Source organism: Carcharodon carcharias, chromosome 14 (genome assembly GCF_017639515.1).
Source record: "Carcharodon carcharias isolate sCarCar2 chromosome 14, sCarCar2.pri, whole genome shotgun sequence".
Classification (NCBI taxonomy): domain Eukaryota; kingdom Metazoa; phylum Chordata; class Chondrichthyes; order Lamniformes; family Lamnidae; genus Carcharodon; species Carcharodon carcharias.
In genome coordinates, this window is record NC_054480.1 from 73,951,055 (window position 1) to 73,967,968 (window position 16,914).

General features: G+C 41.8%; 1 protein-coding gene across 2 annotated transcripts in view; it reads left to right on the forward strand.

The window, feature by feature from the left end:
• vapb (VAMP (vesicle-associated membrane protein)-associated protein B and C) overlaps positions 1-4,538 on the forward strand; it is an 86,551-nt gene extending 82,013 nt beyond the window's left edge. Inside the window, exons 5-6 of one of the 2 annotated variants that reach the window (XM_041203668.1) lie at positions 1,040-1,213; positions 3,386-4,538. In XM_041203668.1, the coding sequence (XP_041059602.1) occupies positions 1,040-1,213; positions 3,386-3,544 (333 nt within the window). In that variant the 3' untranslated portion in view covers positions 3,545-4,538. The remainder of the gene's footprint in view (positions 1-1,039; positions 1,214-3,385) is intronic. The other variant, XM_041203669.1, reaches the window with a different exon arrangement.
• The last annotated feature ends 12,376 nt before the right edge of the window (positions 4,539-16,914 follow it).

Sequence of the window (16,914 nt, forward strand, 5' to 3'; positions counted from 1 at the left end):
TCTTTGTGACACTTGTTGGCTAGCAGACTGCCTCAAAGCTGACTGCCTAAATAAGAGTTATTCACTTACCCTTGACCTGGTGGCCTATCAAAACACTCCAAGAGGGTCCCATCTTTGTTACTAGGCAGGAACCAATATAACAACCATTGGACCATTCTGCACCTTAAGTGTTACAATCTCCACAGACTGCAAATTTAGCACCTAGGAACCCACAGATCAAAGGATTTCATGACAAGTACAACGCACTCTTTTTGCTCCTGGGACCTGAGTTCGACTTTAGTCCAGACAGAAGAAATAAAAGGTCAGGGTCTCAGTGGAACAAGAATTTAGCCTGAGAGCATTGTTCTGTCAGCAGTGATTGAACAGTCTCTTCGTCTCACCTCGTCACCTTTCTCAGAGACCATGTATTGTTAGATATAATAGATGTCAGTATGAATAGCCCTGCTGGTCTAGTACAGGGAAGCTCGGGATCGTCATTATTCAGTGCTTGTCCTGGGAACTTTCCATCCTCCATCTCAATGGAAGAAAGAAAGAACTTGCATTTAAATAGTGACCTTTTATGTTCTCACGTCACCCCAAAGTGCTTTGCAGCTGGTAAATTCTTCTTTTCTGTGAAGTTTTATAGCCAGAGTAGCCAACACACCCAGCAAAGATCCCCCAGAAGACAGAGAAGGATGAGCAGTTAAATTGTTTTCGATGTTGTTTAAGGAGTAAACATTAAGCAGGAGAGCTCCCCCGCTGTGGGATATCTTGTGTCCACTGGACCTTAACTTGATATCTCATCTAGAAGATGACATCTTCCAGGAATGTAGCACTTGGTGTTGGCCAAGATTGTGTGCCCATAACACCCTCACTCAGAGGTGAGAATACTACTGCTGATCCAAACTGACCATGAGTAAAACTCCCTGCCTCCTGTGTCACTAACTTGTAATAGAACTGACACCTAGGTTAATAAGTCTAACCCAATTAATTTTAGATAGGTTTAAATTTGAAGGTGGCATTTTTTATTTAATAAGTTTCTCTGAATCACTTTCTGCAGCATGAGCTGGAGATGAATAAAGTCACTTCCACTTCACTGAAAACAGAAACCTCCATGATGACAAAATCAACCAGCTCTTCCTTGGATGATTCAGACTTGAGGAAAGTGATGGACGAGTGCAGGACACTTAAGTCAGAGGTTCAGAGACTTTGTGAGGAGAACAAACAGTTAAAGGTGAGGCTTTCTGGATGAAAACAGAAAGAAGGAGCTGCTTTTAATCTGTGCCATTCACAACTTCAGGACATTTCAAAGCACTTTATAGCCTCTAAAGTACTTTGGAAGTGTAGTTGCTGTTGTAATATAGGAAACCTGGCAGCCAATATACACATAGCAAGCTTCCACAAACTGCAGTGTTATAATAACCAGATAATCCACTTATTCTCGATGACTGAGAGTTAATTGCTGGTCAGGACAACAGGGCAAATTCCCCTGCACTTGAAAATTGTGCCACTTTTATATCCATCTGAGATTGCTTTCTTAGAAACATACAGCACAAGTTTCCTGTAAGCAGGTTTCTAGGTGTGCAGGCTTTAAAAGGGCCACTGGACGGACCGGACCCTGACATTTAGCCATTGTTAAATGTCGGTGAGAGGAGGAGTAAGGGGGTCAAATGCCAGGATTACAGGTGGTGAGTTGTTTCCATACTGGACAATGATGTGTTGTCAATACCCTGCCTTCTCATCTCCCTGCCTGTAATGGTGGAGTGAAAGGAATCAGCTCAGGCTGTGCTTTTTGGCTTTCTGTCATGAAGAAACAAACAAGAATATAAATAAGGAGAAAGGGGAGGGGGGGGAACTGGAATGGAGAGAGAACAGTGTAACGGCGAAAGGATCAGCCTTCAGTACAGAAAAGTCTGAGTGAGAGAAAAAACCTGATTAACATCCAAATTTTGGGATGGCTGGAACCTATCTAATTCACTCCCTTTATAAAGTATGTTCACTGCTTGCGAGAATTTGTGGGAATGTAACACCCACGAATGACTGTATTCAGAGTGAGGTCTCACCAAAGCCTTGTACAATTGTAGCAAGACTTCCTTATTTGTGTGCCGCAATCCCCTCACAATTAAGGCCAGTATGCCATTTGCCTACCTAATTGATTGCTGTACCTACTTGCTAACTTTGAGTTCCTTGTACGAGTACACTCTAACCTCTCTGAACATCAACATTTACAAGCTTCATGCCTTTTGAAAAATATTCTACTTTTCTATTCTTATGACCAAAGTGAATAACCTCGTACTTCCCATTATACTCCGTCTTGTTGCCCACTCACTTAAGATGTCTATATCTCTTTGTGGCTTCTTGTGTCCACCTCACAGCTTGCATTCCCATCAGCTTTATATTGTCAGCAAGCTTATTGCGCTCTGTCTCTTTGTCTAATTCATTAATATAGATTGTAAATAGATGAGGCCCCAGCACTGATCCTTGTGGTACTCCACTAGTCACAGCTTGCTAACTTGAGAATATCCCATTTTTGCTTATTCTTTGCTTCCTGTCCATTAACGAATCCTCAATCCATGCTAAAATATTACCTCCAACTTCATGAGTCCCTATCTTGCCGATAAACCTTTTGTGTGGCACCTTATCGAATGCCTTTTGGAAATCCAGGTAAACGACATCTACTGGTTCCCCTTTATCTACCTGACTAGTTACATCCTCAAAAAACTCAAATAAATTTGTCAAACAGGATTTCCCTTTCGTAAAACCATGCTGACTTGTTCCAATCATACAATGCTTCAACTGCATTGTTAAGACTTACTTAACAGTAGATTCCAATACTTTCCTGACAACTGATGCCAGGCTGGCCTATAGTTCCCTGTTTTCTCTCTCTCCTTTTTTGAATAGCAATGTCACATTTGCTAACTTCCAATCTGCAGGGACCATTCCAAAATCTAAGGGATTTTGGAAAATCATAGCCAAAGCAACCACTATCTCTGCAGCCATCTCTTAGAACCCTGGGATGTAAGAAATCAGGTTCTGGGGATTTGTTGGACTTTATCCCTTAAATTCTCCAGTACTTTTTCTCTTGTTGATACAGATGCAGAGTAAAGCTCCCTCTACACTGTCCCCATCCAACACTCCCAGGACAGGATTTGATACAGAGTAAAGCTCCCACTACAATGTTTAGTAATGTGGCACTCCCAGTGTCATACCTGCCCTGGGAGTGTTTGATGGGGACTGTGTAGAGGGAGCTTTACTCTTTGTCTAACCCCATGCAGTACTTGCCCTGGGAGCCTTTGATGGGGACAGTGTAGTGGGAATTTTACTCTGTATTTAACCTGTACTTCCCCACCTCAATTAACAAACACTAGTGATTAAAGAATCTGTTGAATCTTTTCTTGTACTGCAGGAGGATGACGGGCTGCGAATGAGGAGGATGCCTCAGTCTGGTAATCCTATAGCATCCAAGAACATTATGATCAAAGAAGAAGGACCTGCCACTCGGATGATCGCTATGGTTGTCCTGTTCTTTATCTTGGGGACAATTGTAGGAAAGCTAGTATTGTAGAGAGAGGCAGCATGCTGGTGATCTGTTAGCTTGGATTGTTTTTTGTTTGATCTGCCATATCATGGGGTAGAAATGATTTCATGATCAAAAATTAAAATACAAAAAAAAACTTTAATGTACAGCATCTCACAGGTTCTTGCCTTTCAGTTACCCCTTTGCACAAGTACAGTAAGATAATTGGGAGAAACCTTGTGTTAATTATAAAGTTGTATAGTAAGTTGCACGCGCAGAGAGCTCTCACATTATTGGGTGGGGGGTGGGTGGGTGGGGATGAGGGAGAACATTTTGATGTGGTGACGGCATATTCTAGGTGTCATTTTAATCATGTTAGATTATGGTACCTGTCACAGGATTACCTCTTTTAAGTACACTAAATGAATGCTGGTGCTGCCTCTACCATCTGGTGTGTATAACTGGACTGGGTGGCTGGGAAGGTTGGGCTGCCAATGCCATGTAATATTTTAAAAAGAGCCCTTTCGTTCCCACCCCAAAAGGCAAAAAGTGTTGAATAGTTTCTGTTGATGCAGTCTTTCAAAGTGGCCCATGTCAGGGTTTAGAAAGAAAATACAATATGAAAAAATGGCTAGATCCATTTACTCCTTAATGTGTTGTCCCATGCTTTTATTTGACAAATAATAAAGGACCCCCTGTATTCCATTTCACATTTAATACAAATAACTAAAGTCAAATACCGTTACCTGCTATTTGCTCAACCCACATTTGGGAGCTCGGTGTATTGACTGAAGGCCATTGCTGCTGAGAACCACATTGTGGGATAGTCGTCCCCACACATGCCTTAGGCACTACAGTGAAATTAGATGTGTACTATCAGCTTTGATCATCCAATATTGGACTACAGCAGTCGGGCAACTATTTTGTATATAATTAACTGTTTATCAGAGAGAATACAATGAATATTAGTAGTTAAATAGTCTATGCTGTAATGACCAATCCTGTTTGGCTATGTAGCATCTTAATAAAGTCCCAAATTTAATTGATTTTTGCTCAATCTTGTTATTTTCAGAAATTGCTTTTGCTTGTATCTGGAGGTTCTGTTAGCAGTTGTTATTTGAGCGATTATGTGGTAACTACATCTGACTGGGGTCAGATATTTCAAGTAATGCTGCAACGTTGTGTTGTCACTCTGTCTAGCATGTGCATGTTAATTCACTGTGTAGCCCTATATCCAATAGCATGTCACCTGAATAATGTGCAGCTCAATACTCACTCCAGGCACAACCCAAGATGCCTAGCATTTTACTGCAGGGTGATCCTTCTGCATAGCCATTTGACTGGATGAGTACAACAATAACACTCAAGCTCAGCACCATCCAGGACAAAGCAGCCTGCTTGATTGGTGCCCCATCCACCACCTTCAACATTCACCTCCTCCATCACTGACGCACAGTGGCAGCAGTTTGCACTATTTACAAGATGCATTATAGCAACTCACTAAGGTTCCTTCGACAGCATTTTCCAAACCCGCGACCTCTATCACCTAGAAGGGCAAAGGCATCAGATGTATAGAAACACCACCACTTGCAAGTTCCCCTACAAGGGATCCTGTGTTCAGGAACAGAGGAGCCTCAGCCCTTGACCTTGTCCAACAGGTACGAGGTCCTTGCTCTCTGTGTGGCTGAGGAACAGGGCTGTGGGGAGGATGAGCCAGCTGACCATGGCACAGAAGGCTATTCAAGAGGGGAGAGCAAAAAGACAAGTGGTAGTTGTAGAGGATTCTATAATTAGGGGAATTGATAGCATCCTTTGTAAGCTGGATTGAGGGTCCTGCATGGTATGTTGCCTGCCCGATGCCAGGGTGAGGGACATCTCTGACCGGCTTGAAAGGATTTTGGAGAGGGAGGGGGAGGGTCCAGTTGTGGTCCACATCGGGACAAATAACATAAGTAAGACTAGGAAAGAGGACCTGTTTGGGGATTATCAGGAACTAGGAACTAAATTAAAGAACATAATCTTTGGATTACTACCCGAGCCACATGCAAATTGGCATAGGGACGCGAGAATAAGGGAAGTAAACACGTGGCTAAAGGAGTGGTGTGGGAAAGAGGGGTTCTATTTCATGGGGCACTGGGATCAGTATTGGAATAGGAGGAATCTGTACCGTTGGGACGGTCTCCACCTGAACCGATCTGGGACCAATGTTCTAGCGAAAAGGGTGGTCAACAGGTTTTTAAACTAGAAAGTGGGGGGGGGAAGGGAAGGGTAAAACTCCAAGAAGTATGATTAATGGGAAACAAAGCAGGTTAGCAAGTAGGGGGCTGGATTCAACTTCATGGAAAATTATGGAAAAAATGAAAAGGAAGGAGAGGCTATTAAAGTCTCCAGAACACAAAATAGGACAGTGTTTGGAAAGGGCTAGGAATCTAACTTCAAGCACATCAGATAAAGGGATGACAATGAAAAGGGGAGACGAGAAATACAGGACTGAAGGTGTTGTATCTGAATGCACGCAGTATACGAAATAAGGTAAATGAGCTTGTGGTGCAGATTGAAATTGGCAGGTATGTGCTGGGCATCACGGAGACATAGCTGCAGGGGATCAGGACTGGGAGCTAAATAACCAAGGATATACATCCTATCAAAAAGATAGGCAGGTTGGCAGAGGGGGTGGGGTTGCTTTGTTAGTAAGAAATGAAATTAAATCGACAGCAAGAAACGACATAGGATCAGATGATGTAGAATCTGTGGGTGAGAGTTGAGGAACCGCACGGGTAAAAAACCATAATGGGAGTTATGTACAGGCCTCCGAACAGTAGTCAGGATGTGGGGCACAAGGTACACCAGGAGATAGAAAAGGTGTGTAAGAAAGACAAGGTTACAGTGATCATGGGGGATTTCAATATGCAGGTAGACTGGGAAAGTTTGGTAGTGGATCCCAAGAAAAGGAATTTGTGGAATGTCTACGAGTTGGAGTTTTGGAGCAGCTTGTGGTGGAGCCCACTAGGGAACAGGCAATTCTAGATTTAGTGATGTGTAATGAGGCAGATTTGATAAGGGAGCTTAAGGTGAAGGAACCCTTAGGAGGAAGTGACCATAATATGATAGAATTTACCTTGCAATTTGAAAGGAAAAAGCTGGAATCAGATGTCACGGTATTACAGTTGAATAAAGGTAACTACAGAGGTATGAGGGAGGAGCTGGCCAGAATTGACTGGGAGTTGAGCCTAGCAGAAAAGACAGTGGAACAGCAATGGCAGAAATTTGGGAGACACAGCAAAAATTCATCTCTAGGAAGAAGAAGCATACTAAAGGGAGGACGAGGCAACCATGGCTGACAAGGGAAGTCAGGGACAGCATAAAAGCTTAAGAGACAGCATACAATGCGGCGAAGAGCAGTGGGAAGCCAGGGGATTGGGAAGCCTACAAAGACCAACAGAGGACAACTAAAAAAGAAATAAGGAGGGAGAAGATTGAATATGAGGGTAAACTAGTCAGTAATATAAAAGAATATTGCAAGAGCTTTTTTTTAGATATATAAAGGGTAAGAGAGAGAGAGGCAAAAGTGGACATTGGGCTACTGGAAAATGACGCTGGAGAACTAACAATGGGGAACAAAAATGGCGGAGGAACTGAATAGGTACTTTGCGTCAGCCTTCACGGAGGACGACATGATTAACATCCCCGAAAGTCAAGAGAGTCGGGGGCAGAGGTGAATGTGGTGGCCATTACCAAGGAGAAGGTGCTAGGAAAACAGAGGTCTGAAGGTGCATAAATCACCTGGACCAGATGGATTACACCCCAGAGTTCTGAAGGAGATGGCTGAAGAGTTAGTGGATGCGTTGGTGGTGATCTTTCCAGAATCACTGGAGTCAGGGAGGGTCCCAGAGGACTGGAAAATCGCTAATGTAACCCCCCCGCTTAAGAAGGGAGTGAGGCAAAAGACGGGAAATTACAGGCCGATTAGCCTGACTTCGGTCATTGGTAAGATTTTAGAGTCCATTAGTAAGGATGAGATTTCAGAATACTTGGAAGTGCATGGTAAAATAGGGCAAATTCAGCATAGTTTCATCAAGGGGAGGTCATGCCTGACAAACCTTTTAGAATTCTTTGAGGAGGTAATGAGCAAGTTAGACAAAGGAGAGCCAATGGATGTTATCTACTTGGATTTCCAGAAAGCCTTTGATAAGGTGCCGCACAGGGGGCTGCTCAGTAAGATAAGAGCCCATGGTGTTAGAGGCAAGGTACTAGCATGGATAGAAGATTAGCTGTGGTCATGAGGACTCGAAACGTCAACTCTTCTCCGCCGATGCTGCCAGACCTGCTGAGTTTTTCCAGGTAATTCTGTTTTTGTTGTTGTAGAAGATTAGCTGTCTGGCAGGAGGCAGAGAGTGGGGATAAGGGGGTCCTTCTCAGGATGGCGGCCGGTGACTAGTGGAGTTCCGCAAGGGTCAGTGTTGGGACCACAACTTTTCACTTTATACATTAATGATCTAGATTAAGGAACTGAGGGTACCCTGGCTAAGTTTGCAGATGATACAAAGATAGGTGGAGGGACAGGTATTATTGAGGAGGCGGGGAGGCTGCAGAAGGATTTGGACAGGTTAGGAGAATGGGCAAAGAAGTGGCAGCTGGAATACAACGTGAGGAAGTGTGAGGTCATGCACATTGGTAGGAAGAATAGAGGCATAGACTATTTTCTAAATGGGGAGAGAATTCAGAAATCTGGAGTGTAAAGGGACTTGGGAGTCCTAGTCCAGGATTCTCTTAAGGTTAACTTGCAGGTTGAGTCGGTGGTTAGGAAGGCAAATGCAATGTTGGCATTTATTTCGAGAGGACCAGAATATAAAAGCAGGGATGTACTGCTGAGGCTTTAAAAGGCTCTGGTCAGACCACATTTAGAATATTGTGAGCAATTTTGGGCCCCATATCTCAGGAAGGATGTGCTGGCCCAGGAGAAGGTCCAGAGGAGGTTCTCGAGAATGATCCCAGAAAGACTTAACATATGAGGAACGTTTGAGGACTCTGGGTCTATACTCGATGGAGTTTAGAAGGATGAGGGGGGATCTGATTGAAGCTTACAGAATACTGAAAGGCCTGGATAGAGTGGACGAGGGGAAGTTGTTTCCATTAGTAGGAGAGACTAGGACCCGAGGGCACAGCCTCAGAGTAAAGGGAGGACCTTTTAGAACAGAGATGAGGAGAAACTTCTTTGGCCAGAGATTGGTGAATCTATGGAATTCATTGCCACAAAAGGCTGTGGAGGCCAGGTCATTGAGTGTATTTAAGACCAAGATAGATAGATCCTTGATTGGTAAGGGGATCAAAGGTTATGGGGAGAATGGGGTTGAGAAACTTATCAGCCATGATTGAATGGCGGAGCAGACTCAATAGGCTGAATGGCCTAATTTCTGCTCCTATGTCTTATGGTCTAAGCTGCACACCATCCTGACTTAGAAATTTATCACTACTCCTTCACTGTTGCTCAGTGAAAATCCTGGAACTCCCTCCCTAACAGCACTCTCGGCGTATCTATACTATATGGACTGCAACTGTTCAAGAAGGCAGCTCCCCGCCACCTTCTCAAGGGCAATTAGGGATGGGCAACAAATGCTAGCCTAGCCAACGAATCCCATATCCCATGACAATAAAAAAGAAACATCTGTCACAACTTACCATATGTGAACCAGTCTTTAAAATAGTTGAAAGGCAGTTTGGAATTATTCCTCAAGAGGTTGAATACTAACTGCAGTTGACCTTAGGTCATATTTTTGATGTAATGATGTAACATAGCCTGGAGCCTGAAAATTACAAGCAGTTGCAATTGACTTTAGAAATTTACAAAAGTGCAGTTACCTATGAACACCTGACTCAGGTGAGCGTGCTACCCACTGAGTCAAAGGCTTACAGGCCTGACAGCACTATAGAAGTTTCAAACCCTCTGTTCAACGTATATCCTGTACATAAATCCTGACAGACTTAGCAAGTTAAAAACAATTTAATTTGAAGCTGACTTGCAAGTGATTGGGTCTGATCAGATCGCTTTAATGCAGATAATGATAATCTAATGATTAATGGAACTAGAAACAGCAAAGCTCTATGGAGGAGCATTCATTAGCAAAGATGGGATCAGCAATTACTGATCATTCATTGAAGGGTTCCAGCCTCTGAAAAAACAAAGTTAATCAAAAGAGTATTTCAAGAGCTCCTACCAGTTGAAACAAACTTGTTATTGGTCGTTGGTCAATCACGATCTTGAAGACGAAACCCTAGTTCCAGAGGCCTAACCTTGAAAGTGCTGTGCATCATTAGACAAATGGAGGTTGAAACTGAATTGGCTGAGCACTTGGAAAAAGTGCTAATGGGGACTGAAAGGGAGCAGTGAAAGCAATAAATAGTTCCAAGGTGGGCTTCATGGCCTCTTTCTGTGCTCAGGTTTTGTGATTATGAAGAAGGATGAGCTGTGTCGGAGAGAGCAGCATAATTCTGGGACTTGATGCTTTAGTAGCACCAAGTTCTGGATGCAGAGAAACAGTGACTGGTAAGCAGGTTGTTCGACTGCAACTGAGGGATGTAGATTTCAGAAATAACCAGCTTTCAGACGTTTTCAAAGAAATGCTTTTTCCCTAACCTAGTGAATAGTGCAGTAGGCACTAGCCGAAGCAGTTGATGGGTCAATTAAGCCTTAATAACAAGCTGATAATTCATGAGCTGAAGGATCAGTCGAGAATTGGGCAATAAATGCTAGTCTTGCCAGTGACACCCACATCCTAAGAATGAACAAAAAAAAAAGGCCAGAATTGGAGGAATGCTGGTAACTGAGAATTGTATAGCTGTAGAAAAGAAACAAGGACTGGGACTTTAAAATCAAGGACTGGAAGCCAATATAGATCAGTGAGCACAAGGGTGGTGGGTGAACGGGAGTTGTGAGTTATGGTACTGACACTAGAATTTTGAATGAGTTAAAGGTTACAGAGCCAAAAACAGTTTAATGGATGTTGCTGAGCGAAGGTGCACTATAGCAGTACATGAAAGGCTAACTGAAGCTCGGAGCATAAGATGGAAGATGAAGATGATGAGCAAGGTGCGTATCCCAGGGTATGTGTGATGACACATGTTGATCTGTGCAAGTGGCCTCAAGAGGGTGAGGGAGGAGGAGACAGTATTCAGAGGAGATGAGGAAAAAGGAGAAGTGAGGGTGTGTAAGGTGGTGGTGAGTTGCTGCATTGAACCGCTGCAGTCCATGTGGTGTAGGTAAACCCACAGTGGTGTTAGGGAGGGAGTTCCAGGATTTTGACCCAGTGGCGGTGAATCAAGGGATATGTATCAAAGACAGGAAAATAGAGTTGCAAATTGCTCCTCCTCCTACTCCATAATCCCAGAGATCATGCACAGTGCCAGTCTATACACTGGATCCTTTGCAAATATTTGACAGGAGGTGCCATGAAATCTGGGCTCTAAGACTCTTTAGCTAACAAGGCAACAAGGGAAAAATATCATTTGACATTTTTGTTATAGGAGGTTAAGGCTCCTAACATGAGGGCGATATTGGTCACAGGTCCTGGAAAATCCAGTCTCTGCTCTCTCATCTGCTGAATGATGCCTACATCATCACCTTACACCTGAGCCCGTCCAGCCTGCTTATGCTTTCATTATTACTGCATTTCTAGCTGATGAATGCCCTCTAGATCCATGACTCTGGACTGGTGCTTGCTATGGGGAGAAAGTAAAGACACATGCAAAATAGGGACCTGATTCATTTTGACCCTCTATTTCTTGGATTGGGATCTTCCACATTCACCTGAGGGGGAAGATGGCCTCGATTTAAGTTCTCATCAGGGAGGTTGTTGTTGGAACTGAGGAACACATGCTTACAGCAGAAGGAATGATCTGACTGTTCTTGTGATCTATCAGGATGAGAATGAAGATAAGCTGGATGTCACAATGACATGAATGTATTTTTCCAAATTCCCTGTCACCCGTTCCCATTTGCTTTTCCAGGAGCTCCAACTCTTTGTCCTCAGAGCAGGCTTCACCAAGCTATCACAATGATTTGCAATTTGTATTTTTATTACGAGAAGGTACGTGCACAGAAGTCAGAAGTAAAGATTCCACTACCGTTTTGGGAGGTTTTAAATATTAAATTAAAACATTTATTTATAAAAGAAAAAAGAAAACACAAAATTACAGTTATAAAGTTAAATTTAGTCTTACAACATTTCCCAAAAGACTTCTACTTAACTAGACTCTCAAATAAACATACTTTTCTCGGCAACAGTTCAAATACATTCTCAATCTATAAAACATACAGTAATATTACTGCAAGGCACCCACTGTTGCTACAAAAGAGGTATTTCATAGGGCTTCCTTCTCTCTCTTGACAATGGAAATCCAAGGCTTTTAACAAAACCTCCTTTTCTGGAACAATCAATCATTTCTCTTGTGTGCCTAGAGACTCTCATGTTGGCATTATGGCCAGCACTTTTGGGAAAAATATACTTAATAACAGCCTTATTTATTTCCGATTTTTGCCAGGTGCTCATAACGTACTGTTATGCCTCTTTGAATTTCAACGGCTAACAATTCACTCCTCACTTATCTCCTAATGCAAATTCCCATTCATACTGTATCTACTGGGATCTCATCTTAGCTTGTCCCTCTCCATTTCACAATGCCTGCTTTTACACCTAATCCCTTTGATTTAAACCTTGCAGCCTGACTGTCTTCAGTTTAATTAAATTAGTCACACACAGCCCCCACAAGCCTGCTTTACAACATCCCACAGTAATCCTAGGAAAAATTATGTTCTCTTTACATTATGGACCACATGATGTTTTTGGTGGAGGTTTTTCATCTGTGCAGGTAAATCTGTGAGCAAACATAGGAACTAGCATCAGCCATTCAGCTCGAGTCTGTCCTGATATTCAATTAGATCATGTCTGATCTGCACCTCAATTATATCTTTGATACATATCTCTTGCTTACCTAATAAAAAGTTAGCAATCTCAATCTTGAAAGTTTCTACTGACCTCAGCATCAGCAACATTTTGGGGAGAATTCCAGATTTCCACTACTGCTTCTCGATTTTCACTCCTGAACGGCCTGACTCAAATTTTAACATTTCACCTCCTTGCTCTGGAGGAAATGGTTTGTCTCCATCTACTCTATCAATCCATTTATTATTTTAAACACCTCAATTGTATCAATGGAATACAAGCCAAAGTTATGCAACCTGTACTCAATTTTGTCCTTCTAAGTACCAGTTTAATCCTGAGTAAAAGAACACTTGGTGAAGGCTGGTGGGGGCGGGGATGGGTGTGAAAAGGCAGCAAAAAACCTCCTAGAACCTTTAGTTCCTGAAGCCCTGCAATACAGTGAGAGGAAGGTGGTTGTGAGCAGCTTTTGAACGCACCTTGGAAGGTGTGGCTGACTCTCATCTTTCCTGACCTGGTCAGATCATTAAACTCCTTGCAGCACTGGGCCGTGAGATCATAGAGGTGTCACTTATTGCCATAGTCACCTGCATCCGCTTGGCTTCCATGATTTTCTGGGACCTTTTTTCTCCTCATCCTCGTTTGGACCATGTACCCCTATCACTGATGCCCCTGAGCACTTGGACTGAATGTTCACTGTAGAGCCCTTTCAGACATGGTGTCATGATTCTCAATCCTACCTGGCAACTTAAAAATGGCTCCAGAGGCTGCCTTGCCCTTTAAGCTGTTGCGGTTACACAGTGCATATAACTTGTTTCCCACTGCATCCCCAAATGCAGGAGCTCCCAATCAGAAGTATTCACAAAGCTAGGATTGGCTCAATTGTAGATGATCAACCATGACTTAATTGAATGGTGGAACAGGCTCGATGGGCTGAATGGCTCACTCCTGTTCCTATTTCTAGGTCTGACAGTTATGCGTTTAAGTCCCAACCCAGAGACTTCAGCACATAATTCAAGCTGGCACTTCCACTGCTGTAGTTGAGATAATATATTAAACCGAGACCCCCTTCAGTCCCCTCAAGTGGAAGTAAAAGTTCCCATAGCACAATTTGGAAGAGGGGTATGATGTGCTGCTAATATTTATCCTTCAACCATCATCACTAAAACAGATTAGCTGGTTATTATCTTATTGCTGTTTGTGAGATCTCACTGTGTGCAAATTGGTTTCCTGCATTACAAGTGACTGTAATTGAAAAATACTTCATTGTAAAAAGCTGTATATAAATAAAGTACATCACAGTGTATAAGTCAGTCTGGCATATAAGATGATCCCATTCTTTTCAGAACTAAAATGCATGTTTAGGCCTAAACTCAGTGTGAAAGCCAGCCCCTGCTTCTCAGCTAATAAATGCAGGTTTAGCACTATATTTGTATTCAGTCGGCCTCAGTTTTTCAGCTCAGAAATACATGTTTAGGGTTATACTTGCCTTATAAGTTGGCTCATGGAACCAAACGGGTGATACGGGCCGTGTTGTCACGAAGGACTTGAATTAATTTGAATTGCTGGTGTTATGGTTTTTTTTCACATTCCATATTGGCAAACCACCCACAGCAACAACGGTTCATGTTTTCTATTTAGTGTATAAGTTGACTCCCATTTGTTGTGGCAGGCAATGATAAATGCCAAGCTGCCCAAATTTCCAGGGGGAAACTTGACACAGCTGCCGCAACTATTTGCAATTTGTACTTATTTTGAGATACAGGCTTTGAATTCAGTAAAAAGGCCACCAATTCTTATACATTTCTTACAAAACTAAATTAAACCTTTATTAATAGAATAAGTGATTTTAAGCACATACATAAATCTATAAATTACTATTATGATAACTTCTAAACCCACTCATTAACCCCAGTTACACCTCCATTAAGGCAACAGTGAGACACATAGATTTTAAAAGACTCAGGCAAAGTGACACACAACAACCTGAACAGCTGAATTCAAAGTGATTTTTTACTCAGCTCCAGTTCTTGGTGGACAGCAGCTTGAGGCTTAGATGCTGGAAACATTTCACACTTATGTTAGATCTTAGAATGCCTTCCCTCACCCACAGCCTTCTCTCCTTTACACATATTTTCTCCATTGAATGCAAATTCCCGTTGTTTCACTATGTCTTTGGACTTTACCCTTCTAAAAATAAAATCTATCACAGTACCAATTTTACCAGTAATTTTTGGGGAAAATAAACATACTGTTTCTTAACTTCTCCTGGCTAGGTGTAACATTTCACGCCCTCTTTTGAATTCAAGTTAGACTGGTTTATTTTAAAATGCAAATGGTCCATTTATACCTTACATTCTAAAGCATCCTCCATGTTTACCTACTTAAGATTTCAAATCTAGCTTATCTTCTGATACATCAAAGCCTTCAGACCAGCTACCTTTAATTCAATTAAGTCCCACACACACACACACACACACACACACACACAGCCACAGACCCCACATTAACTCTAAAACAAATTACAATAACATGAAAATTATTACATCTTCCTGACATCCCCCTTCTTATTAAAAAATGAACCATCATAATTTAAAAGGATGGCTTCATTTTCTGAACCTATCTTACATTACCTCCTATACTTATTATGTTATTACATTACTAGATGCATGCATTAACATAATAAATATACAAATCTTTGCTAGCAAGAGAAATCATTCGAGTCCAGCTTTTAAATGTCCATTTTCCCTTTAAATTTCAAACCCATCACAATGCATCTGCATTCTCGTCCAGCCGCATGTATAATCTGTAGATTAAATGGTTGCAGTAATAAACCCCATCTGAATAGCTTTGCAATTCTCTCTCGAAATTTGTCCAGAAACATAAAGGACTGTGGTCTGTATAAACAATTGTTTCTGACAAATTGTTTGCAATGTAAATTTCAAAATGCTGCAATGCTAACACCAACCCCAAAGTCTCCTTTTTGATTATTGAATGTCTTCTCTGTTGTACATTCAGCTTCTGTGAAAAATACCTCATCGGTTTTTCAATTCCAGTGTCCTCATCTTGTAACGGTACAGCCCCAATGCCTATATAACTTCTGTCAATGGTTAAATTGAATTGCTTGGCATAACTGGGTACTGCTAAAACTGGTGATGTAGGTAATACAATTTTCAAACTATCAAATGTCTTCTGAACTCTAGTGTCCACTGAAACTTGTTCTTTTTAATAGTTCAGTCAGTGGAGCAACCGCTTGGCTAAAATTTGGTACAAATTTCCGAGAAAGCTCACTCAGGCCCAGAAATCTCAAAACTTCTCATTTTGTTGTAGGCATTGGGAAATCCATGATACCCTTAACTTTCACATCTCTCGGAGCCACCTTACCATGTCCAATGGTATGGCCTAGATATGTAACTTGTGCTTTTTCAAATTCACTTTTAGCCAACTTCATCACCAAATTAGCTCCTTGTAATCGAGTAAATAATTCTTCCAGATGTTATAAATGTTCCTCCCACATCTGACCGAGAATGATCAAGTTGTCAATATGAACAGCACAATTGCTCAGACCTGCAATTATTTTGTTTGTCGGTCTTCGAAATGTTGTTGGTGCATTTTTCATACCAAATGGCATAACTTAAAGCTGGTATAGTCCATCTGGCATCACAAAAGCCGATATCTCCTTTGTTCTCTCCGATAACAATACTTGCCAATATCCTCTTAAGTCAATCTTTGTGATAAATATTGATTGTCCCACTTCTCAATACAATCTTCCAACCATGGTATAGGATATGAATCAGCTTTTGTCACTGTATTCACCTTTCGATAGTCCGCACACATTCTTTGTGTTCCTTTTGGTTTTGGTATGAGCACAATAGGCAAACTCCAGTTACTGCAACTAAGCCCAATTACATCATTTTTTGAAGCATGCACTCAATTTCTTTCTGTACTTGTGATAACTTTTCTGGTTAAGGGTGTTGCCTTATTGAAGATGAAACTTCTACACATTCATCATGTATATCTAAATTTGTCCTTCCCAGCTTATTCCCACAAATATCTCTGTGACCGCAATAGCTTCCCCAAATCAATTTTACACCTGTCTGGAAGGTAACTCAGCATTAGATTTAAGTTTTCAAGTATCCACTCATTACCCAATTTGCATAGAGGAAAATCAATGTCAGAATCTTGCATTTCTACCTCTTTCTCATTATCTACCACCACTAGTACCTCCTTTTGGTCCTCTTCCCTGTCAAAGTACTTTTTAAGCATATTTACGTGACACACCCTCTGCTTCTTTCTTCCATCTGGAGTATTTATTAAATAATTTACCTCACTCAGTTTCTTTTCAATCCTGTAAGACGCACTAAACCTTGCCTTTGATGAGTCACCTAGTGCTGGTAACAGAACGAACACTTTCTCCCCAGCAACAGAACTACAAGCTGTAGCTTTCCTGTCCGCCTTCACTTTCATCACTTGCTGTGATAT